Raw genomic sequence first — 23,724 nt, 5'->3', positions numbered from 1 at the left:
GGAGTGTTGCCAACCACTAGTTTAGACCATGCTATTGTTTTTATTCATGGTTAGTGGTGAAAGCCAGGCTCCTCTCAAGTGGACAGGACTTGCTTATGGTCCTTATTTATATATATATGTATTTATTTATTTAATTTTATTGATTAAATGATTGTAGGCTCCACGCCCAACGTGGGGCTTGAACTTATAACCCTGAGATCAAGAGTTATATGCTGTACTGACTGAGCCAGACAGGTACCCCTACACCCCTAAGGAATCTTTTTTTTTTTTTTAAAAAGGTCAGATATGCAGGCTTGTATCCATGTTCCCTTGTTCTCAAATACTTTTTACCATGTTACTTTTGAAGATAAGGAGAAAGAACATTTTTTTTTAAAGATTTCATTTAAAATAGAACATGTAAGCAGAGGGAGAGAGAGGGAATCTCAAGGAGACTGCATCAAGCGCAGAGTCCAGTGGGGGGCTTGATCCCACGACCCCGAGATCATGACTTAAGCTGAAACCAAGATGACACTCAACCGACTGAGTCACCCAGGCACCCTGCACATTCATTTCACTATTTTTCATTCAAATGAAATAAGGGGGCAATTCGTAAGGGACGTACTTCCCTTCTTAGGACGTTAATGAGCTGTGAAATAAATTAGAAATAATATGTAACCCAGTAGTCTCCTACGTAATAATTTTGTATTTTCAGATGAACTGCGTGAATCAAGTGAAAAATAGCCTCTTAAAAACTAGCAAAAGTCTTCGACAGAATCTAGGGGAAAAACTGGATGAAGATAAAGTCAGAGAGTAAGTAACTACCTTGATATATTTACTTTATATATGTAGGTATGGGGGGAGTATGTATGTATTTATTTATTTATTTATATCACTCCAGAACAGCTCCAAGATTTGCTTGGATCCACTTAAAATGGATTGATTGACTGATTGATAAATAAATACAAACTAGATTGCCAGTTGCTCCTAGAGGCTGATTCTCCGTGATGTTCTGATGTGCAGTTTGAGCTACCCTATTTAAAAGTAGTGTCTCTTCTCCTTTTCGGTTGTCAGTTCTTCTGTAAACAGATCTTTGCTTAAGGAGGGAGCGTGTAGTTAAATGGCACTCGGGATGGATATGACCCAAGTATTTCATTCTGTCAAGGTGCCAGCTTCAGGTGTTTCTTCGTTTGGAGCTGTGTCTGCAGTGCCCGTCCGTCCACGAAAACACCGCTGAGACGGAGCAGGTGGTGAAGGAGGCAAGTATATAGCCCAGCGCCGCCGGAGACGAGCCCGAAAGGCTCTCCGCTTCCCTGCAGGAGGCACGTGGTCATTTTCGGTTATCTTCTTCAGGTGACAGGCTTGCTGCGCACGGTGTGTTTGACTGAGGATTCGGCATACCTAGCAAAGTTTCTGGAGGAAATCTTGGGATTGTGAGTTTGATGACTATTAACTTTAGAACTGTCTTACCAGGAACTGCATGTGGTTGGTATTATGTGAGAATTACGGAATTCTAAGGACTGTCTGTCCTGCTGGATGCGGGGCGGAACGGAGAGGGCGGAATGGTGACCGTCGCACAGTTAACCAATCTCTTCCGCAGGTATATCGACTCCATCCCGAAGACACTTGGAAATCTTTATGACAGCCTGGGGTTTATGATTCCTCAGAAGCTGGCTGGTGTCCTTCCTCTAGATTTTTTCAGTGACGACTCCGTGACACAAGAAAACATATCACCCCTTCTCTCTGTGCCTCTTCCGTCAAGTGCTCACAGATCAGTGTCTGGTGGCACTGAGTCTGACCAGCTGGAAGAGCTTCGCACCAGATCGGCTAAGAAAAGAAGGTAGGAGTTGAAGGAATTACGTGCTCTGTTGTAGGTCAGACAGAGGGCAGTTGTCTTGGTATAGAATTTGTTGAATGACTGGTTCTCCTTCTGTCTGAATCCCAGAAGCCATCTATAGGCATTCCTAACATGCAGCATCTAGCATCCTGTATTTTATTCGGGGAATACGCAGGATTGATAACATAGTCCACAGTGCCCTTGTTTGTCCACATAGGGTCTCAAGGAGCCAGGAGCCTTTTCTGAGATAAGCTTCGGGCTTCGGTGACTTTGTTTTCCTTGATGCTCCCTGTTGTTCGTAACTAGTTGAACTGATAGTAGCTAACTTTTGGAAATTGTGAGGTTGCCATGTTTTGCTACAAATTCAGACCAATGCCAAGATAACTGACTTTTATTAATTAGTGTGTTATTTTCAACTCTGATTCTTTTCTCATTTACTCATAACCTCTGTTCCATGTGTAATGGCTGTTTGTTTCTGTTTTTAAAAGGAAAAATGCATTAATAAGACATAAAAGCATTGCGGAGGTTTCGCAGAATCTTCGACAAATTGAGATCCCCAAAGTGTCCAAGAGAGCTACAAAAAACGTAAGTTTTTCCCAAGGGACAGGAGATAGTGCCACCAGATCTGTTCCTTCCAGCATGAGTTGATGCAATAAATAAGCTTGAAGGGGAATGCCTCTGCTTTGAGGGAGTGGGACCCTGGAGGATACAGAAATAAAACGAGAGGGTTTTATGAATGAGTATTCAACTGGAATCCAACAACTGAAGAACTACAGGTTTGTTAAAGATAAACCATTTTACCCATGGGGTGCCTGGGTGGCTCAGCAGGTTAAGCCTCTGCCTTCAGCTTAGGTCATGATCTCAGAGTCCTGAGATCAAGCCCCGCATCGGGCTATCTGCTCAGCGGGGAGCCTGCTTCCCCTCCCCTCTCTCCCTGCCTCTCTGCCTACTTGTGATCTCTGTCAAATAAATAAAAATCTTTTAAAAAATTATTAAAAAAAAAAAAGTTAGTGGTGTTCACATCTTCAGTATGCCTTGAAAAAAGATGGAATTCGGATCAGAAATCATGGAAAATCCAGAGGTGGACGGCAACAAAGGTGTCAGACCTCCTTTCTCTCTAGATGTTACAATGATTTGCAGTCCTTCTAGCACTCCTAAGTCAGCCTGTATGTGGTAGTTCATTTTTTAAAAAATATATTGGCATAATTGGAAACAAAAGCTTTAAAAACACTTCTGTTGTTTAGATGCATCTAGATTTTTAGACTATCGAATAGTGAATAGATTAGTGCAGTGAAGTCCTGAAGCGTGTAGTCATCCTCTAGTTTATATAGCTTTACCCTTAAGTGTCTCGTCTCCATTTTTTTTTTTTTAATTCAAGATTTTATGTATTTTTTGGGGCGAGAGAGGAGCGGATGAGAGGGAATCTTGAGCAGACTCCACTGAGCGCGGAGCCTGCCGCAGGGGCCCAATCTCACAACCCTGAGAATTTCAAAACCCTCAGATAGTGACTTGAGCCAAAATCAAGGGTCTGGTGCTCATCCGACTGAGCCACTCAGTCGCCCCTCCTCCGTTCATTCTTTAGAAGTAATCCTTGATGACTGTTTGTTGTGTCTGTTCCAGGCCCTTTTCTATATATACCAATAGCACACATCAAAGATGTCTTCATTATCTGTTACACACACACACACACATTACAAACAGTTGTACAAACCTGTTATACTCGTTCTGTTCGTTTTTTTTTTTTTTCCTTTTCCCCATCATGGACTTGTTTCCATGTACATACAGATAGGCCTTCCTTCCTTTTCTATTTCTAGAGGTCTTTCTGATGTTTTAATGTCTGCTTTGGATGGATGTATCAAAATTTGTTTCATTCTATGGATATATATATTTTTTTAATATTTTATTTATTTATTTGAGAGGTAGAGAGAGACAATGAAAGAGAGAGAGCATGAGAGAAGAGAGGTCAGCGGGAGAAGCAGACTTCCTGCTGAGCAGGGAGCCCGATGTGGGACTCAATCCCGGGACTCCAGGATCATGACCTGAGCCAAAGGCAGTTGCTTTAACCAACTGAGCCACCCAGGTGCCCCTGGATATATTTTTTTTAAGTTTTATTTATTTGTCAGAGGAGCTAGGACACAAGCAGGGGAGTAGTAGGCAGAGGCAGAGGGAGAAGCAGGTTTCCGCTGGGCAGGGGGTCCGATGTGGTACTCGATCCCAGGACCCTGGGGTCATGACCTGAGCCGAAGGCAGACACTTAACTGACTGAGCCAGCCAGGCGTCCCTCACTATGGCTATTGAGGATGTTTCTTATTAATGCAGGCTTCCGTGTCCTTAGAACCTATATCTGTTTTTGTGCATTTTATAAGTATTCCTGTTAGGGATTCCTACAAGTGGAACTGCAAGGACCAGAGGATTTCACGTGGAATTTTTATTCTTTTAAATGAACGTCGGTTTTCTCCTCTTCCAGGAGAGCTCCTGTCCTCTTCAGCAGCCTCCGCTTCCGCTGAAAGATCCAGTACAAGGTACGCCGGGCTCTCGCAGTGCACACATTTATTCACTAGCATGACAAACTCCGCTTAATGGCATGTATTTTAGCAGCTGCATATAGTTGTAAATGAGAATTTTGTATAATTGTTGCTTAATGAAATATGTCCAAATGCATGGAGAATAAGGTATTCACATGCTCTCAAAATACTGCATTCTGCAAAATCACTGGTCGGAAGTCTTTCTTAAAATCACCATTACTGTGAAAGCCACAAAAAGGAAAAGAAGCGGTGATAAACTGGTTTGGGTGAAAGCACTTGACGTGACCACTGAGCGCACCACGTGATCCCTGCTTCCATCGTAACTTTCATGGGCCGGTGTTGGGGGGTGGGCGGTAAGGGATATTGCTGAGACCACGAGAGAAATGGGCGGATGTATAGTACGCCGGGTGCCCTGCCCTTGATCTTGGGAGATGTGCGCCAAAGTGCAGGGAACTAAAGGGTTGGGATGTCCTCACCTTACCGTGCAACTTCGGTGGGGAAAAATTGTGTAAACAGAGAGAGGTGCAGGGAGAAAATCAAATTTTGATGGCTGATGAATTTTAGTGTTGAGTCTATGTGTAATGTGTTATTCTTCGAAGCTTTCTGTCACTATTAAACTTTTAAAACCTTGGGAAAACAAAGGAACAAATCAAACTTGGCTGTCAGGTCCTAAATCCATTTCAGGTATTTTTTTGAAACTTGGGTGTTTTTGGTGTCCTTAACAGTAATGTCGGTCACCAGTATCAAATCACCAAATATCAGGGCTCCTCCCAGCTTGTGGGTCAGGGTTAATTTGGTTTGTATTTGTTTTTTTATATATATATATATTTTAAATGTATTTTTTTTTAAAGATTTATTTATTTATTTGACAGACAGAGATCACAAGTAGGCAGAGAGGCAGGCAGAGAGAGAGAGGGAAGCAGGCTCCCTGCTGAGTAGAGAGCCCGATGCGGGGCTCGATCCCAGGACTCTGGGATCATGACCCGAGCCGAAGTCAGAGGCTTTAACCCGCTGAGCCACCCAGGCGCCCCTGTTTTTTTATATTTTTTAAGATTTTTTTTTTTGCTTTTTAAATTTGACAGAGATCACAAGTAGGCACAGATCGAGAGGGGAAGCAGGCTCCCTGCTGAGCAGAGAGCCCAATTCGGGGCTCGATCCCAGGACCCTGAGATCATGACCTGAGCCAAAGGCGGAGGTTTAACCCACTGAGCCACCCAGGTGCCCCTGGTTTGTATTTAAATGACCTGCTCTAAGAGGATTTTATCCTTAGTGAGTTTTTGAGTAGCCGCCTATGGGACATCTTGCTTCAGACTCAAATGCCATCCTGCTAGCTTTGTCAAGGAGTTTCTGACTTGGGAGCTGTTTCTCCTAACTTTGAATCTGAGTTGTCACAAAATTCTCATGCCCTGGAGTCAGGAAGAGCATAACCCAGCCAATTCGTAAAATAGAAGAAGAAGAGATTTGTGGAATTGAAAGGAACAGTTCCTCTCCTTGGAGCTGAGCAGAATACAAAGGAGTAAAAAGGTCCAAAGCGAGGAAAACCATCGCAGTAATGGCGTATAGTAAAAGGACTCTGATCTACATTAGCCAGCCTCTTAAGGATTGTGTCCATTTTACAATGAGGACAGCCTCTAAGTGATGTGGGCCTTCCTCACGTTCCTGAAAAGTTGGATTTAAACGGACTTTGTGGGACACCTGGGTGGCTCAGTCGATTAAGCGTCTGCCTTCGGCTCAGGTCATGATCCAAAGGTCTGGGATCCAGTCCTGCATCAGGCTCTCTGCTCAGCTGGGAGCCTAGCCTGCTTCTCCCTGCACATGCCGCTTGCCCTGCTTGTGCTATCTCTGACAAATGAACATATAAATAAATAAACTGAATTTGTAACGGTAAATAGTTTGCATCATGTGAGTATAGTATTTAAGGAAATCTATTAGTAAATGTGAGTATTAGTAAATGTTGCTTTTCTTTTCTTTTCTTTTCTTTTTTTTTGATGCTTTCAGAAGTGACCAAAGTTCGAAGAAATCTCTTCAACCAGGAAATGATTTCTCCTTCAAAGAGATCGGCAAAGCGGGGGTTACCTAGAAGCCACTCCGTGTCCGCAGTGGAAGGTCTGGAGTGTAAACTTGACAACGGCAAGAGGACCAAAGGTACTATATTTTAAGACAGCCAAGACAAAGGGGGCTCCTGTATCCAAAGCAGCCTCCAGACTTGGAGAAGCTCACTGATCTTCTGTTTTCCTCTCTGTGGTTACCACCAGTCTTCCCCTTGGGGTGTGTCTCCCTCCAAGCCTGCATGAAGACTTAATCCTGGTGTCTGCCCAGTCTGCCCCACAGACAAGCACCTACTTTACAAAACAAATGAAAAACAAAGGAAGGATAGTGACCAGTTGTTTTCAAATCTTTTGGAGGTTTTTGTTTGTTTGTTTTGCTTTTTGCTTGTTTTGTTCTTTTAGTAATTAAATATGATTCACCTGTGTTGGTTAGCGTCCCAAAGTTATGCAACCATCATCATGAATCTCGGACCATTTTTAATCACTCTAAAAAGAAACCACATTCCATTAGCAATCACTCCCTTTCCCCTGACTTTCCCAGTGGGAGGCTGGGTTTTCTCTCTTCTTGGTCGGTCTAGTTAAAGGTTTGTCAATTTAATGATCCTTTCAAAGAACTAACTTTTAGTTTTAATTGATTTTTTTTAATGTTGTTTTTAATTCTTGATTTCATTGGTTTCCTATGCAGCCTTTATCATTTCCTTCCTTCTATTTGCTTTGGTGTTAGTTTGATCTTTTTGAGCTTTTAAGGTTAAGTTTAGGTTATTGATTTGAGATCTTTTTTTTTAATACAGGCGTTACAGGTGCAAATTCCCTTCGAAGCACTGCTTTAACTGTATCCTCTAAGTCTGGGTGTATTTTGTTTTCATTATCTCAAAATATTTTCTGATTTCCCTTGTGATTTCTTCTTTGACCCATGGGTTATTTAAGAATGTGTTAACCTCCCTGTACTTGTGAGTTTCCCAAATTTCCTGCTGTTGTTAATTTTTTTTTTAAGATCTTATTTATTTATTTGACAGACAGAGATCACAAGTAGGCAGAGAGGCAGAGAGAGAGGAGGAAGCAGGCTCCCTGCTGAGCAGAGAGCCTGATGCAGGGCTTGATCCCATGACCCTGGGATCATGACCCGAGACGAAGGCAGAGGCTTAACGCACTGAGCCACCCAGGCGCCCCTGCTGTTGTTAATTTTTAATTTCATTCCATTGTGGCTGGAAAACAAACCTTGTATTTTAATCTTGTTTACTGAGACTCATTTTATGCTCTACCATTTTTTCTGTTAATGGAAAACGTTCTATGTACGCTTGAGAATAACGTGCATTCAGCTTTTGCTGGGTGGAGTGCATTACTATTCATCTGTTTGATCTATTTATTTTATAATTGAAAATTAATTCCCGGGGTTCCTGGGTGGCTCAGTCATTAAGCGTCTGCCTGCGGCTCAGGTCATGATCTCAGGGTCCTGGGATCGAGCCCCACATCGGGCTCTCTTCTTGGTGGGAAGCCTGCTTCTCCCTCTCTCTCTGCTTGTGTTCCCTCTCTTGCTGTGTCTCTCTCTGTCAAATAAATAAATAAAATCTTTGGGAAAAAAAGAAAGAAAATTAGTTTCCTTTATCTATTTCACCCATCCCTCACCCACCTCCCCTCAGGCAACCACCAGTTCCATGTATTTAAAAGTCTGGGGTTTTTGCTTTGTTTTTTAGATTCAACATGCAAATGAAACCATATGGTATGTGTCTTTCTCTGACTTACTTCACTTAGCAAAATGCCCTCCAGGACCATTGATGTCGTCACAGATACCAAGATCTTATTCTTTTTTTATGATTGAGTAATATTCTATTGCATATATACCACAGCCATTTCCATCTGTCAGTGGACACTTGGTTGGCTTCCACATCTTGGCTCTCTGTAAAGCTGGAGTAAACATAGGGGTGCTTGTATCTTTTTGAATTAGTGGTTTCATTTTCTTTGGGTAAACACCCAGTAGTGGAATTACTGAATTGTATGGTCATTCTATTTTTAATTTTTTAAGGCACCTTCATACTGTTTTCCCCAGTGGTTGCATCAGCCTGTATTCCACCAACAGTGCCCGGGGCTACCCTTTTTTCCACATCCTCGCGAACACTTGTTGTTTCTTGTGGTGTTGATTTTAGCCATTCTGACAGGTGTGATGTGATAGCTCATTGTAGTTTTGATTTCAATTTCCCTGATGATAAGTGATGTTGAACATCTTTTCAGGTGTCTCTTGGCCATCTGGATGTCCTTGGATCAGTGTCTGTTCTAGGTCTTCTGCCCATTTATAATTGGATTATTTTTTGGCGTTGACTTGCCTGAGTTCTTATTTTGGATAGTAACCCCTGATGGGATATGTCATTTGCAAATAATCTTCTCCCACTCAGTAGGTTGCCTGGTCGTTTCTTTGGTTTCCTTTGCTGTGCAGAAGCTTGAAGTTGCTAAGGCCGGTGTCAAAGAAGTTACTGCCTGTGTTCTCTTCTAGGATTTTTATGGTTTCAGGTCTCGCATTTAGGTCTCTAATCCATTTTATTTTTGTGTATGGTGTAAGAAAGTGGTTCAGTTTCATTCTTTCGCATGTAGCTGTCCAGTTTTCCCAGCACCATTTGCTGAAGTTACTGTCTTTTTGCCACTGCGTATTCTTACCTCCTTTGTTGTGGATTGGTCATATAAGGGTGGTTTATTTCTGGGCTTTCTGTTGTGTTCTATTGATCTATGAGTCTGTTTTTGTGCTAGTACCATGCTGTTTTGATTACTACAGCTTTGTAGTAGCTCTTGAAATCTGGGATTGAGAAGATTGTTCTGGCTAATTGGGGTCTTTCATGGTTTCATAGCAATTTTAGTATTATTTGTTCTCGTGTGAACAATGCTGTTGATTTTATTTTTTAATTTTTTTAAAATTTATTTATTTGTTAGAGAGAGCGAGCAGGCACAGGCAGACAGAGTGGCAGGCAGAGGCAGAGGGAGAAGCAGGCTCCCCGCTGAGCAAGGAGCCCGACGTGGGACTCCATCCCAGGACACTGGGATCATGACCTGAGCCGAAGGCAGCTGCTTAACCAACTGAGCCACCCAGGCGTCCCTGCTGTTGATATTTTGATAGAGATTGTATTGAATGTGTAGGTTGCTTTGGGTGGTATGGACATTTTAACAATATTAAATCTTCCAATACATGGCATGGTATAGCTTTCCAATTATTTGTGCCATCTTCTATTTTTTTCATCAGTGTTTTATAGTACTCATCATACATGTCTTTTACCTCCTTGGTTAAGTTTATTCCTGGGTATTTTATTCTTTTTGGTACAATTGCAAATGGGATTGTTTTTCTTTTTTTTTTCTACTTTTTTATACTTTATAAAATTTTATTTATTTGAGAGATTGAGTGAGAGAGAGAGAGCCCACGAGCAGGGGCAGAGGGAGAGGGAAAAGCAGGCTCCCTGCTGAGCAGGAAGCCCAAAGTGGGGCTCAATCCCAGGACCCTGGGATCAGGACTTGAGCCAAAGGCAGATGCTTAACCAACTGAGCACCCCAGGTGCCCCTGTTTTCTTTTTCTTTCTGCTACTTCATTATTAGTGTGTAGAAATGTAACAGATTTCTGTATATTAATGTCTTGCAACTTTACTGAATTTATCAGTTCTAGTAGCTTTTTTTTTTTTTTTTAAGATTTTATTTATTTGACAGATGGAGATCACAAGTAGGCAGAGAGGCAGGCAGAGAGAGAGGAGGAGGCAGGCTCCACGCTGAGCAGAAAGCCCGATGCAGGTCTCGATCCCAGGACGCTGGGATCATGACCTGAGCCAAAGGCAGAGGCTTAACCCACTGAGCCACCCAGATGCCCCAGTTCTAGTAGCTTTTTGATGGAATCTTTAGGGTTTTCTCTATCTGGTATTGTGTCATCTGCCTATAGTGACAGTTTTACTTCTTCCTTACCAATTTGGATGCCTTTTATGTCTTGTCTGACTGCTGCAGCTAGGTCTTCCAGCACTGTGTTGAATAAAAGTGGTTGAGAGTAGACACTCTTGATCTTGAGGAAAAGCTCTGTTTTTTGTTTTGTTTTTCACTTTTACCATCCTTTATGTTCTTTTTTTTTTTTTTAATTTTTTATGAGGAAAAGCTCTGTTTTTCACCATTGAGTGTGATGTTAGCGGTGGGGGGGTTTTCATCTATAGCCTTACTACATTGAGGTATGTTCCCTCTAAACCTATTTTGTTGAAAGTTTTTATTGTGACTGGATGTTGTAGTTTGTCAAATGCTTTTTCTGTATCTATTGGGAGGATCATTTAGTTTGTATTTTCTCTTGTTCATGTGAGATATCACGTTGATTAGCAAATATTGAATCACCCTTGCTTCTTTGGAATAAATCCGACTTGATTGTGGTGAATAATTTTTTAATATATTCCTGGATTCGGTTTGCTAATATTTTGTTGAGGATTTTTGCCTCTGTGCTCATCAGAGATACTGGCCTGTAGTTTTCTGTAGTGTCTTTGGTTTTAGTATCAGGATAATGCTGGCCTTGTTGAATGAATTTAGAAATTTTCTTCCTCTTTTATTTTTTGGAATAGTTTGAGAATTTGGTTTCTTTTAACAATTTTTTAAGAAGATTTTATTTATTTGTCAGAGAGTGAAGAGCGTAAGCCAGGGGGAGCAGCAGGCTTCCCGCTGAGCAAGGAGCCCGATGTGGAAATTGATCCCAGGACCCTGGGATCATGACCTGAGCCACCCAGACATCCCTCTTTTAATAATTTTTATCGCTTTATTGATATTTTCATTTTGTCATACATTGTTTTCCTGATTTCATTTAGTTCTTCATGATTTTCTTGAGCTCATTAAGCATATTTAGAAAACTTGATTTGGGGATGCCTGGATGGTTCAGCTGGTTAAGAGGCTGCCTTCAGCTCAGGTCATGATCCCAGGACCCTGGGATCGAGTCCCTCATCGGCTCCTTGCCCAGCTGGGAGCCTGCTTCTCCCTCTGCCTGCCTCTCCCCCTGTTTGTGCTCTTTCTGTGTGTGTCTCTCTCTGACAAATAAATAAAATCTTTAGGAAAAGAAAAAAACAAACTTGATTTGATGTTCTTGGCCAGTGACTTTTTTTTTTTCTTTTTTGGTGTATTGAGGGCATCAGCTCTGTTTTCCAAACTTTTTGTAAAGCATACATTATTCCATGTTGTGTGTGGTCACGGAAGTTTCTATCTGTGGTTAATCAGTGACCTGACAAAGATTTCCTTAAATGTCTGACTCCAAAAAGGGAAAAACAAGAAGGTATTCTTGTCTCTTTAAATCTTCCCAGGGATGAGGTGCCTGGGTGGCTTGGCTGGCTAGACGTCCGACTCTTGATTTCAGCTCAGGTCATGATCTCAGGGTTGTGAGATCGAGCCCTGAGTCAGGCTCTGTGCTCCACATGAAATCCACTTGAGTGTCTCTCTCTCACTCGCATACGTTCTTTCTCTCTCTCTCTCTCTCTCTCTCTCTCAAAATAAATAAAAATCTTAAAAATCTTCCCAGGGTGCATTGAGGGAAAGCTGCTGCATCCTGAGAGATCCAAAACCAAGGCAGTTGTCTGCACCAGCCACTCAGGAGTCCACAAAGCACACAACCCCAGGTTTGGAGGACAGAGTCCCCACTGTCTGTCTGCTCTACCACCAGCCAGCTGCTCTCAGAATGTGGGCCTCTCCCCACAGCCCCACAGTGGGGCTGAGGAAGGAGATCATAGCTCTCTATGCATGGCATTCCCTTCCCAAAAATCAGCATCTCCCTTTCATATAAAGCATTTCCCTTATTGTTACAAGTGTCCAGTCGGGTTCCATAGTTCCAAAATACTTGATTCTGATCATATCCCCCCCAGCTTACTAGTTGTTTTTGGTGGAGAGACCAACCCCAAGAGCTTCTATGGCACTAGTCTGTGGAACATCACCCCCGTTCCCCGATTATGATTAATATCTTATAACAGCCTCATTCAAATTAATATCAGTTTAATTTCAGTAGCATTCTAAGACTTTGCTCCTATAAATTCAGTTCTGTTTCCTACTCCCTCCTTCGTGCTATACTGTCATACACATTATTATTATAGTTCCTTCATTGGTGCTAATTCTTCCCACAGATGCCTCTCCCCTTCAGTGCCCTTTCAGTCTAAAGGACTCCCTCTAGTGGGGCAGGTCTTCTACTTAAAAATTCTCTGTTGTGTTTTTTGGGGGGAGTTTGTTTTAATCTGGGAATGTGCTAATTTCCTTCATTTTGAACAATAATTTTGCTGGATAGAGAATTCTTGGTTAAGTCTTTTCAGCCCCTTGAGTACATCATCACAGTCTTTTTTGTCCTTCCTTTCTCGTGAGAAACCAGCTGTAGCCCCTCTAGAGTTCTTTTGTACTTGAGGAACTCCCTGATCTTGGGCTCCTTCCAAGACCCTCTCTCTGACTTCGGACAGTTTGATTAGGATTTGTTAAGTGTGGCTCTCTTTGACTTTATCCTACTTGGGTTAGTGAGGTTCATGGATGTGTAATGTCCTTCATCAAAGTTGGGAAGTTTTCAGCCCATATTTCTTCAGATGTTCTTTGTGCTTCTCTCTCTTCTCCTGGGAGTCCCCGTATGTGGATGTTGCACTTGACGGTGTCTGAGACGGTTTTCCTCATCCTTTTTCTGCCCCTCCGACTGGATAACCTAAATTAACCCACCTTCAAATTCGTTGACTCTTCTCCTACCTCATATCTGTGGCTAAGCCGTTCTAATATTTTCATTTCTCAGCTTTACAATTTCTGCTTGTTTCTTTTTTTAGGATTTCATTCTTTTTATTGATGCTGTCTTTGGGGCAAGTCCTCAGTCTCCTACTTCCCTTTGGTTCTTTGAATGTGGTGTTTTAGGTCCTTGAACATCTTTCAGCTAATTTAGAGTCTTGGTCTAACAAATCCAGTGTTTGGAATTCCTTAGGGACTGCTGCCACTGACTGGTTTTTCTCTTTCCCTGCACCTGGACCAAACTCTCTTGCTTCTTGCATGTCTCATGTTTTATTGACAACTGGACATAACAAGGCAGTTCTGATAGACCTGCTCCTCCCAGCCAGGCTTGGTTGTTACCATTGGTGCCATTGGTTGCTGGGTGGCTTTCCTGAACTAACTCTTTAAAACCTGTATTCTGTCCTATGTGGCTGCTGACATCTGCTCAGTTAGCTTAGTGGTCCCGCTGGTGATCAGATAGATTTCCTTCAATGCCTGGAACCAGTAAGTTTCTCAGCCTTTGCCGAGGGTCCTAGGTGCCTTGGCTCACCTGGGCTCAGAGAGAAACGTAAGCTGCCTGGCTGAGTGCTGGAGGCCTCGAGGTTAGTCGCGGTTGCCAGCTTAGGCCTCAGAGGTTTCTCCAGGGCATACACACACCCCTACGTTGCATGGAGTTTGACGTTCCCAGGAGTATGTTTTAGGTTTGCAGAGGCCCCTGTAGACGTCTCCTTCCCCGGTGTTCCCTTTTAAACTTCTGGTTAGCATGTTGGCCCCCACTGTTACCACTCCCTCTGGCAGCTGGGACGCTTAATGGTCACTGCTGATTGGTTTCAGTCAGTGCTCCCTGGACAGAGGTGGTTTGCACTCACTGAGTTCCGAGGTCCAACAGAGACCACGCTTGTGCATGGGGTTTTGCAGGAAGCTGCCAGACAGGTCTGATGATGACAGCTGAGAGTGGCACTTTGGAGGAGCCTCCATCCCGTTCAGCCCATTCACAGGCCCCCGCGCCGTTGGTTTGCAGGGTGGTTGCAGACTATTGTTTCTCAAGGCTACAGGGCAGGGGAGAGGGGGGTCAGGACCCAGGCAAGATAAAATTCTGTGAAGCTTGCTGTTACTAGGATTCAGTGTTTCCTCTTGGATAAACACTCCGCAGATTGTTATAAACTGGTTAATTTCCAGTGTTCTAAAACTGATTTTGCCCATTTTTGCCCAGTGTTCTCATTCCTTTTATGGAGGAGAGTTATTTCTAGAGGTCCTTATGCCACATTCCAGCTGATATCCCTTCTCTTCCTAGTTATTTTTTTTCTTTTTCAGGGAGAGAGAGAATCTTTTTTTTTTTTTTTTTAAAGATTTTTATTTGTCAAAGAGACAGGGAGAGTGCATAAGCAGGGGAGGGGCAGGCAGAGGGAGAAGCGGACTCCCCGCTGAGCAAGAAGCCTGATATGGGTCTTGATCCCAGGACCCTAGGATCATGACCTGAGCCGAAGGCAGATGCTCAACTGAGCCACCCAGGCGTCCCACTTTCTAGCACTTTTAACTCCCTTTAAACTTGACCTCCCATGAGCAGCTTAGTTATATACTCTACTGTGGAAATTTATGCCAGCTGGCTGGATCTTATTATTAAATACCTTAAAGCTGTGTGGCATATCAGCATTTTTGCATACTTCAGTTCATTTAATCATAAATATAAGAACCACTGGTGAGTGAATGTATTAGCTCTAATAAGTGTTTTGCTTTGTTTTTCAGGATTGCTTATTAGAGAAGAATTTTATAGTATTTTACGTTGGCTTATTATTTAGTCTGTAATGCTGATAAACTGTTGTATCATGTTAAATTGAGTCCTGTGGTTGGTCAGACATTAGCCCAGAAACCATTAAGTGAAAACAAAAACCACTCCGGCATGAGTAGTAAGCCGTACCTAAGTTCAAACTGTCCCCCTGGGGCTTGCTGCCGCTTTTTGATAAGGTTAAGTGACATTTGTGCGGTTTACATCTTAGGTTATCACAGACTGCTGACGAGGAGCGTGGCTGAGACTCCCATACATAAGCAAGTGTCCAGAAGGCTCCTTCATAGACAAATCAAGGGCAGGTGAGTATTATCCTTGTCCAGCTGCTTTGTGCACCGCCTCGGCCTTGCTAATGGTCTTGTGGGCTTGCAGTCCATCTCCACAAGCCTCCTGTGACTCCCATCTTAACTGTCTTGCTTATAACCAAAGAGTGTTGAGCGGTCTATAAATTCTTTGAGGGCTGGAGAACCATACAGAATGTACTTTTCCTTCTTTCACTTTATCTGTGGTGTTGCATGTGTCCATAGTTGTTCGTGTGTGTGTGTGCGTGTGTGCGTGCACACGTGCTTGCATGCCCGTGTGCTGAGCAGCCTTCCATCAAGTGCATAGTCAACATTTTAAAAAACCACTCATCACTGGATGGAGGGAGTCACGGCTGCTGGGCAAGGCTGGAAGTCTAGGATCTCAGCTTGGCCTGTGGGTGTGGCTGGGCCACAGTTTTCCGTGGCAGTTAGTGTCTGAAAGTTCGTCCTGCTAGGCTGTCCCTTTCCTGGTTCCAGCTAAATGAGAACTGGATTGAAGGGCAGTTTTTGTACCTGTCGATGTGTTTGGGTTGTCTTTCCCCCCAGCACCCAGTCTGGGAGCTATGAGGCAAAAAGGTAACCAGAAGCTCACTGTCCTGTCTCTCCTGGGATCTTGAGGTCCCCAGCCAGTCTGCCTCTTTTCACCACCTTTTAGTCTGTAGTTCATTTTATGTATAACGTCCTGGGTTTTTAGCGCGCTTCACAGGAACAATGGGGAGCCCCGGCAAGGCTTCATCTAGACATTATTTGTGTACAGATTTAACAAACTTGCGTAAGAATCTGTAGGACAAATTGCAAGAGGTGAAATTGGTGGGTTAGAAGGCATACATATTTCTAATTAATTGTTATATATTGTAAAACTGCTTTCTAAAAAAGCATCCTAAACATTTTGCTTTGGACCGTATAGTGCGCGAGCATGCCAGCACTGGCGGTATCAAACCCTGTGGTCTTTGCTGCTATGTGACGTGAGAGGCTGGGTCTCTAATGTGCATAGAGCATGAGCTGATAATGAGGGACACCGAATAACCCTTACACTTGTTACTCCTTAAGGTCGTCTGACCCTGGTCCTGATATTGATGTTGTTGAAGAGTCCCCAGAAAAAGGAGCGGACGGTATTGCCTCCATTTGTTTTGCGTCGCACACGGGGCTTGAACTCATGACCCTGAGATCAAGACCCGAGCTGAAATCAAGAGTCAGATGCCTAACCAGCTGAACTACCCAGGAGCCCCTCTACTGTGTTGCATTTCAACTAGTTTCTGTGAAAACCTCTCTGTACTTGAGTTGTCTGTCACTTAGCATATCCTAAGATATTTTACAGATGTTGTGACAGCTCTGGGTCCACAGTATAGATCAGTAAATATTTATTAGTAAATGGTCTCTTACACAGAATTTACCAAGGGGACTTCTGGAGAAATCTTTTTCCACAGTAGAAATGGAATTCAGGGTACAGGCCAAACACTGTGTAATACAAACAGCTGTGGTTTATTTTAAAAGTGCATGTGTGGTCATCTGGCTAGCTCCGTGGGTAGAGTGTGTGGCTCTTGATCTCAGGATTTTGAGTTCAAGCCCCGTGTTGGGTGTAGAGATTATTTAGAAATAAGATCTTTAAAAAAAAAAAAAGTGATGCAGGGGTTTCCTAAAAAAACCTTTTTTAATGATTCAAGTAATTTGCTTATTGTATAAAAATCAGAAAACAGAAGCAAAATTTTAACAGTCACTTCGTAATCCTACCACTTAGAAATACTGTTTAACATTTTAGTTTTAATAATACTCTTACAGGTGTCGTTTCTGTACAAATGTATGTAACATAAATAAGAAAACTGCAACTTTTAAATTTTAAGAATTTTTTACAAAAGTCACACTATACAAAGCTCCCCCCGCCTCAACATCGTGGTTAATAGGCTGGCAGTTTGAGACTTGTGAGGGTGACAGTCTAGTGGCTCAATGGTTTTTTTGTACCGTTTGGGGCCATATATCATACGCTTTGTAGTTTGTTATGACACTTCAGAAGTCTCCATCCTTGTCAAATTTCCATCTTATATGTGGTATTACATAAATTTTACCCATTTCATACGTGGGAAAATGTAAAAAGCTTGCATTTCTCCCTGGTTACTAACTGGGATTCTGGTTTTGCAGACGTAAGCTTGAGACGAAGTCCTCGAATCAAGCAGTTGTCATTCAGCAGGACAAATTCTGGTTCCTTCTATTCTGGATCTCAGCCAAAGTCTCGAAGTGTGCAAAGAGTTCACTCATTCCAGCAAGAAAAGTCAGGTAAGATGCTTGTTCATCTGCCTTCGGAAGTCTAGGTCTACTTGGCAGGAAGTGTTTTTGGGAGAAGTACAAAATTTGACATTTTCCTGCTTGACGCTGGAGCAGTAGAACAGGTATGTCCATGAGAGGTTCAGGGTGACGAACAATCCAGGACCTTCGTTAACAGTGTCCTCCCTCTGGGTGTTTACAGCTGGTCATCCACACTATCCTTACGGGTAATTAGCCATTCAACAGGAATTACTCATTATTTCCACCTGTGCTCACATTCTACACTCAGATGTCCTAGCTAGAAGGTGATACAGGTTTGGCCTTCATGCTTTTATCCATCATTAGTCTGGAACCTCAGTCATGTGCTTTTATATTTACAAATAGTTTTACTTGCCTAACATATAAGGGCTGAAGTTCATATGCCAGCTTATTAAAATTCAAGATGGCAGCCATAACTATAGTTGCTGGCATAACTAGGTGGGATCCCTCCCCACTCCCTCTTGCTCTAAAACATTGTCAAACTGTCATCTTGTATGGGCTGGCTGTTCTATTAGTATCGGGAGGGCAGCAGCTGAGAAAGACTCACTGTTTTTGACTTGCAGGCCAAAGAGAAAATTCTCCAAACCAAAGTATTCGTTCTCCCAAGAGGCTGCTTTTTGGGGCATTGTCTGAGATGGTCAGTCCCTCAGAGAAGGGTTCAGCTCGAATTCAGAGATCTTCAAGAAACCCACCGGTCTCTGAGATACCCACAGCTCATCAGGTATAACATTTCTTCAATGTTTAAAAAAATGTGGTCTTGAGGGGAAAACAGATACATGGCCCAGAAAACCCACGGAGTCTGTCAGGGACGAGCAAGCAGGTGATCTGTCACTACTACTAGCTCTTCGGGGGTGGTGGGGTTGATCCAGATGAATGATCACTGGGTATGTGGGGGTGTAAGGCAGCAGTCTGGCTGAGGCTGTTGTTGGGGCGGGGGGAGAAATAGAAGTGCTCTCCTCTAGTCTGTTAGGGTTACCCACCATTTTTATCATATGCTACGTATATATCTTTCTGAAATGTGCAGGGGTCAGTCCTCTGTTTCCCTTACATTGCCTGCCCGATTCAGTCACTCTGGACTGCTCCCTCTTCCGGGACAGAACCAGTCAGTCCGTCCTGCCACTTTTATTTACAGACTGAATTTGATACCCATTCCCTCTTCTCCCTCCTGTGCAGTTGCTGCCTGCATTCCTTTTCCCGCTCATGTCCATCCTGCCCCCAGAGGCCAGAGTGATCTCTCACACTGCATCACTATGCTTAAAGCTCTACCATTCTTTGTTCAAGCAGGGTTTTCTAGGTTTTCCTAAAATGGAACACTCATGTTAAAAAAATATTTGTTTGGAAATCCAATAAACTGCTTAGAGGTTGGGGGAGGACCAGGTTCTGGGGATGGGTCTGAAGACCACCGATCTCTAGGGCCAGGTTCAGTCCTCCCCAGACAAGCATGGGCCTCTGTGGGCTGCCACTGCACCCCGCTCCCAATAATCCACTTTCCCGGCAACATCGGAGTGCACGCAGCTGCTGCTGTTCACTGTAGGCACAGAAGACTATACAGCAAAGGCACAAGAGTTCCCTCTTCCCCACTTCCCCACCTTTGGCCTTTACCTCTGACACCCATTCTTAAAGACCTCCCTGTTCCTGTCCCCCTTTCCTGCGAGCTGGGTAAGAGAGCCAGCCCGCTCTTGTGCTCCCACATTGTCCCATGCACGGCCCTGTCCGTGCACTGGCAACACTCTGTTTTCTCTGGCTGTTCCTCACTGAATGTGAAATGCCCAGTCGACCAGGATTCCCTTGAGATAATCAGATAAGGTTGGAGAAACAATAGGTGTCTGATCTCCTCTACCTGTCGGGAGTGTGTCACTGCGTTTTGCAGAAAGAGAGGAAGAGTCTCCTCCCTGAGATGTTGTCTGTACCTTGTGTGGTATATTCGACGCTCCACCCTCCCGTCACACACCCGCATGGGGCCCGGCACATAGTGGGGGCGTGGCGGGCACATGTTGAACGCAGGTGAACAGCAGAGGCAGACCAAGTCAGACATCAGAAGGAGCGGTCTCCTTGAAGAGAAAGGTAGCTGTGAGCGGTGGAGGGATACGTTGTTAGAGGCAAAGCCTGGTTTAGCTGGCCTGTGCACGTGATGAAAACTTTTTTTGTCCCGGACCCAAGATTAGACTCAGTGTTTGGTGCTAGAAAAAGTAGCCAAGTGGAATCTGGGTCATGGCTGGACGCGGAAGCGTGTCACTGTTGGGAAGCCAGCTTATGGCCATGCTGTCGGCCGCCCAGATATCTCCCATCTGCCTTTCTGTTTTAGAGAGGACTAAAATGCTTGAGAGAGAGTACGGGTTATTATGATATTTAGGCACTGAAATAAGCATCTCTTTATAGACTCCTAAGAAGAGGAACCAGAAATCTCCAAGCTCTTCTAAAGCTACACCAAGAAGGCTCCCTCATTCGCCACGAATGCCACTGTGCACCCCTGAAAGTCGGCAGAAGCCCCCTACGGAGGTGACTCCTGCCAAACAGGTCATTTTTAAGGAGTCCTTAAGAGACTCCTCACATGGCTGGGGCTCACCATCTCAACCCAAAGTCACTCCTCAGAAAGGACACTCCCTGGCAAAAGGAGGAACCTCTCCTCTTGAAAAGAAGACACCAAGAACTCCCAAAAGGCCGAGGGGTCAGTCACCTGGATTTCTGAATTCTCCTTGGCCACCTTCACGGACTTCCAGTCCCGAGAGCCCTTCCGGCCTGGAAGCCCTGATCAGGAGTAAGAGTCTGACTCCCGTCAGGTCTGCACTGAGAACGCCTCCCAGAGCAGCAGCCTCGGAGCCAACACGCTACGGTCCCTGTGTCCCCGGGGCTTCTCAGGCAGAGGCTCTCGTGCAGAAATGGAAGGATGAGGCCCTCTCAGTCTCCAAGACACCGAGGAGCACCAATCTGACTTCTCCCCCACCTCTTTCTCTAGAAAGACCTTTGACCTCTCCCTTAGCTGAGATTCCCAAGAGTCCATTTGAGGAATTTTCGATAGACTCTCCTCCCCCTGAAGAACTGGACTGGGAAGAGCCCCTGAAAGCACCCACCGGAGCCTTGTCTCTCTCCTGCCCTGTTCCTTCCACTCCCCCCCGAATCTCGCAGATAACCCAGTCTGACCCCGTGCCCCCTCGGCCCCCTTCCAAAGTTGAAAAAAGGCAGAGAGAGACCCCTAACCTGGACCCGAGCACCTCAGCTGTGCCTAGGGTTCCCACAGCTGGCAACCCAGCTGCCCTCACAGACGCTAGAAAGAACCAGAAGGAAGTGACCCTCTCTCCTCAGCCTTCCCCGGAAAGACACGGTTACTCTGGGACCGGCTGCGGGAGTGACCGGCCTATGTCCTCTCCTCTTGTCGCGAGTGACACAGACGACCTCGCTCTCCTGGACCAGGCGGAGCACCACAGCCGCGACGGCACGCCAGGTCACGTCACGCCAGCGGAAGAAGGTGAGGCGTCAAGGACAGTGGTGGCCCAGGAGAAGCCTTCTCCGTCCAACCCCGGGAGCGCGCCGTCCCCTCCTTCCCGCGGGCCCGGCTCTCCCCCGGCCCCGTCCTACGCCCTGCGCTGCACCGCGGACAGAAGGCAGCGCCGGGCCGCCACGCAGCCGGAGACCCTGCAAGCTCCGACTCGGCCCTCCCGAGCCTCTGCCAGCCCGCAGGCCTACGAGGTGGAGCTGGAGATGCAAGCTTCCGGCCTGCCCAAGCTGCGGATTAAAAAGATAGACCCCAGCTCCCTGGCCGAAGGCGAGCCTCGGAGAAGGGAGGGCACATCCCTGGGAGAGGAGAGCGCCCTCCCCGCACTCAGCATGCCTGGGTCCACCAAGGCCTCGGGGAAACCTGAAGCCACCTACGTGTCACCCCCCTGCCTTCGCCCCTCACACAGCACCCCCGGCAAGAGCGGGGGACAGACCTACATCTGCCAGTCCTGTACCCCCACCCGCTGCCCCTCGAGCACCCCCTCCCCGTTTCAAACAGACGTCGGTGTCCCCTGGACCCCGTCTCCCAAGCACAGCGGGAAGACCACTCCTGACACCATTAAAGACTGGCCGCGGAGGAAGAGGGCGGCGGGCGGCGGCGCTGACCTTCTTGCAGGCGTGTCGCTGCTCGAGCCAGAGAGAAGGGAGCGAGGCGGCCTTGAACTTGGCAGCAGCAGGACTCCCCTCTCGGGGGATTTTGAGCTTGAGGGCGTGTGCCGGCTGCCAGACCAGTCACCTCCCCGGGACTGCGTGCCTCGGGCTGAGGAAGCGTCCCGGGGACAGTTCGGGTTGGGTTCCAGGAAGAGGCTCCTTCCTGCCGAGGAGGAAGCGGAGGGTCCGGCCAAGAGAGCGTGTGAGGAGCTGAGAGGAGACGCAGAGCCGAGCGGGAGCAGGGAGCCGTCTCCGAGTGCAAGCGGGCGGCACCTGCCCTCCGCGGGGGACGACGACGTGTTCCTTCCAGGTGAGTCTGCGGCCTCGGGGTCGCGGCTGGCGGTGCTGGGCACAGAGGCATCGGGAGGCTCCCTCGTCTGGGGGCGCCGCGGGGCCGTGCTCACCCTGTACCTTCCCGCAGCTTCCACGCCCCCGCCCGGCTGGGCGCTGCGCAGCTGCCTCTCGGCCAGCGGCCTGCAGGCTCTCACCCACTCTCCGCTGCTGTTCCAAGGGCGGACGCCTTCCTCGCAGTATCACGAGGCCAGAGGTAACTCGTTAAGCGAAGGTCCTGGAGACTTACGTGGCTCTAACTCGGGTCCTTCGGGTGACTCCCCAGAGGTAGCTCAGGGTTGCCAGACAGTCGTGGGATCGTGGAGGAGTCGGGAGCGCCCGAGCTGGGACAGAGGACTTTGTCCCTGCGGGGGCCTGTGCTCTTCCCAGAGAAACTCCACCGCTGGAACTCCAGTGTGTCGTGAAACAGCTTCTGGAAGTAGTGACCGATGTGGCCCTCTGTGCGGTGTAGTCACGGGCACCCGAGGAGCATGTGTCGGGCAGCACAGGTGGCAGGTGGCATGCTGGCAGCCCGCGCTGCCCCTCCTGGGGGGGTGTCACACCTTTGTGCTTAGATTAGGATTAGAGACCGGCTGTTGTGCTCAGCCTTCAGACACAAGGATTCCCTTTCCTCGACCCCACCTGGGAAAGGACTGGCTTGCCGGTGCTCAGTGCACTACCAGTTTAGAAACATCTAGAACTGTAGAGGAACACAGGAGGCTGTGACCTCCTGTGATTCCCTTCCCCCAAGACCAGGATTTAAATGTACAACCAGCTGAAGGAATTCAGACTACGGTACGGTGCTTTCTGTCACTAACCGCCACCAGCCCCATGCTGACGTGAGGGCACAGAGCCCAGTAGAAAGCGCAGGTTCCCTTCCTCAGCACGTGAGCCCCAGGCAGGGCCGGGGGGACGTCCTCTGCATGTGGACCCCCTCCCGTTCAAGCCCCTTTTCTGTTCTGTGCTCACATCCTGCATGCCCTCTTTGTCTTGTTCTAGATGAGGACGCGGAGGTCCTCCCCCCAACGGCCGAGGAGTCTCCTTTCAGCCGAGCATTCTCCAGGAGACGCCCCATCAGCAGAACTTACACACGGAAGAAGCTGATGAGCTAGTTAGGATGGAACTGGGGGCGGGGGGGCTGAGTTAAAACGACACCCACCACTGAGCTTGGCCAGAGCCACTGCCTTCCCAGGACAGACGAAGTGCTTGGAGAGCAGTTTGCTCCGGCCGTGTCAGGAATTCCGGCCTCCTTTCTTACCCCAGAAACTCAGTTCATCTGAGCCAGGGCCTGACTACTCTGTCCCACGTCACCCTGGGTTGGCTGCACAGAAACAGAAGCGGGGCGCTCCGGACGGAGGAAGCTCGAAAGATGAAGTCAGCCCGGGCCCCAGGAGCCTGCAGATACCAGGGCCCGGTCTCAGGTCTCCGTGATTCCCACAAGAGTCCCTTCTGGGTTTTACTCCCCCTCCCGGGAGGCCTGCCGCCCAGCCCTGCCCCTTGCTAGAGGCAGACAAGGAATCTTAGAGCAGGCTTCCCTTCCAGCCCCCGCCTCTGGGAGACCAAAGCCAGTCCGACAACCACCCTCTCACTTGGGAAGTGGGAGAAAGGGCTCCTTATGGGTCCCTCACAAAGCTGAAGGCTGTGCCCGACAGCAGAATGAATTTAACTTCCTCACGTCCTAATAAAACCCTCTCCAGCGATGCAGCATTCAGTGCCTTTCTGTTTAAACCTTGAGGCCTCAGCTTGACTTACCCTGGCGGAGCTCCAG

The 23,724-nt window shown here is 46.4% G+C and overlaps 1 protein-coding gene across 1 annotated transcript in view; it reads left to right on the top strand.

Annotated features, from left to right (window-relative positions):
- Positions 1 to 23,661, top strand: part of TICRR (TOPBP1 interacting checkpoint and replication regulator) — a 42,672-nt gene extending 19,011 nt beyond the window's left edge. Inside the window, exons 9-22 of the mRNA XM_080807661.1 lie at positions 692 to 789; positions 1,142 to 1,235; positions 1,330 to 1,409; positions 1,577 to 1,816; positions 2,302 to 2,398; positions 4,281 to 4,335; positions 6,337 to 6,483; positions 15,092 to 15,182; positions 16,233 to 16,294; positions 17,319 to 17,453; positions 18,044 to 18,201; positions 19,860 to 21,936; positions 22,048 to 22,173; positions 22,956 to 23,661. Coding sequence (XP_080663787.1) covers positions 692 to 789; positions 1,142 to 1,235; positions 1,330 to 1,409; positions 1,577 to 1,816; positions 2,302 to 2,398; positions 4,281 to 4,335; positions 6,337 to 6,483; positions 15,092 to 15,182; positions 16,233 to 16,294; positions 17,319 to 17,453; positions 18,044 to 18,201; positions 19,860 to 21,936; positions 22,048 to 22,173; positions 22,956 to 23,068 — 3,573 coding nt within the window. The 3' untranslated portion in view covers positions 23,069 to 23,661. The remainder of the gene's footprint in view (positions 1 to 691; positions 790 to 1,141; positions 1,236 to 1,329; positions 1,410 to 1,576; positions 1,817 to 2,301; positions 2,399 to 4,280; positions 4,336 to 6,336; positions 6,484 to 15,091; positions 15,183 to 16,232; positions 16,295 to 17,318; positions 17,454 to 18,043; positions 18,202 to 19,859; positions 21,937 to 22,047; positions 22,174 to 22,955) is intronic.
- Positions 23,662 to 23,724: the final 63 nt, after the last annotated feature.

This window comes from Martes martes (genome assembly GCF_963455335.1).
Source record: "Martes martes genome assembly, chromosome: 7".
Classification (NCBI taxonomy): domain Eukaryota; kingdom Metazoa; phylum Chordata; class Mammalia; order Carnivora; family Mustelidae; genus Martes; species Martes martes.
The sequence above is the reverse complement of the archived record's forward strand: the minus strand, read 5'-3'. Positions and strand labels throughout refer to the sequence as shown.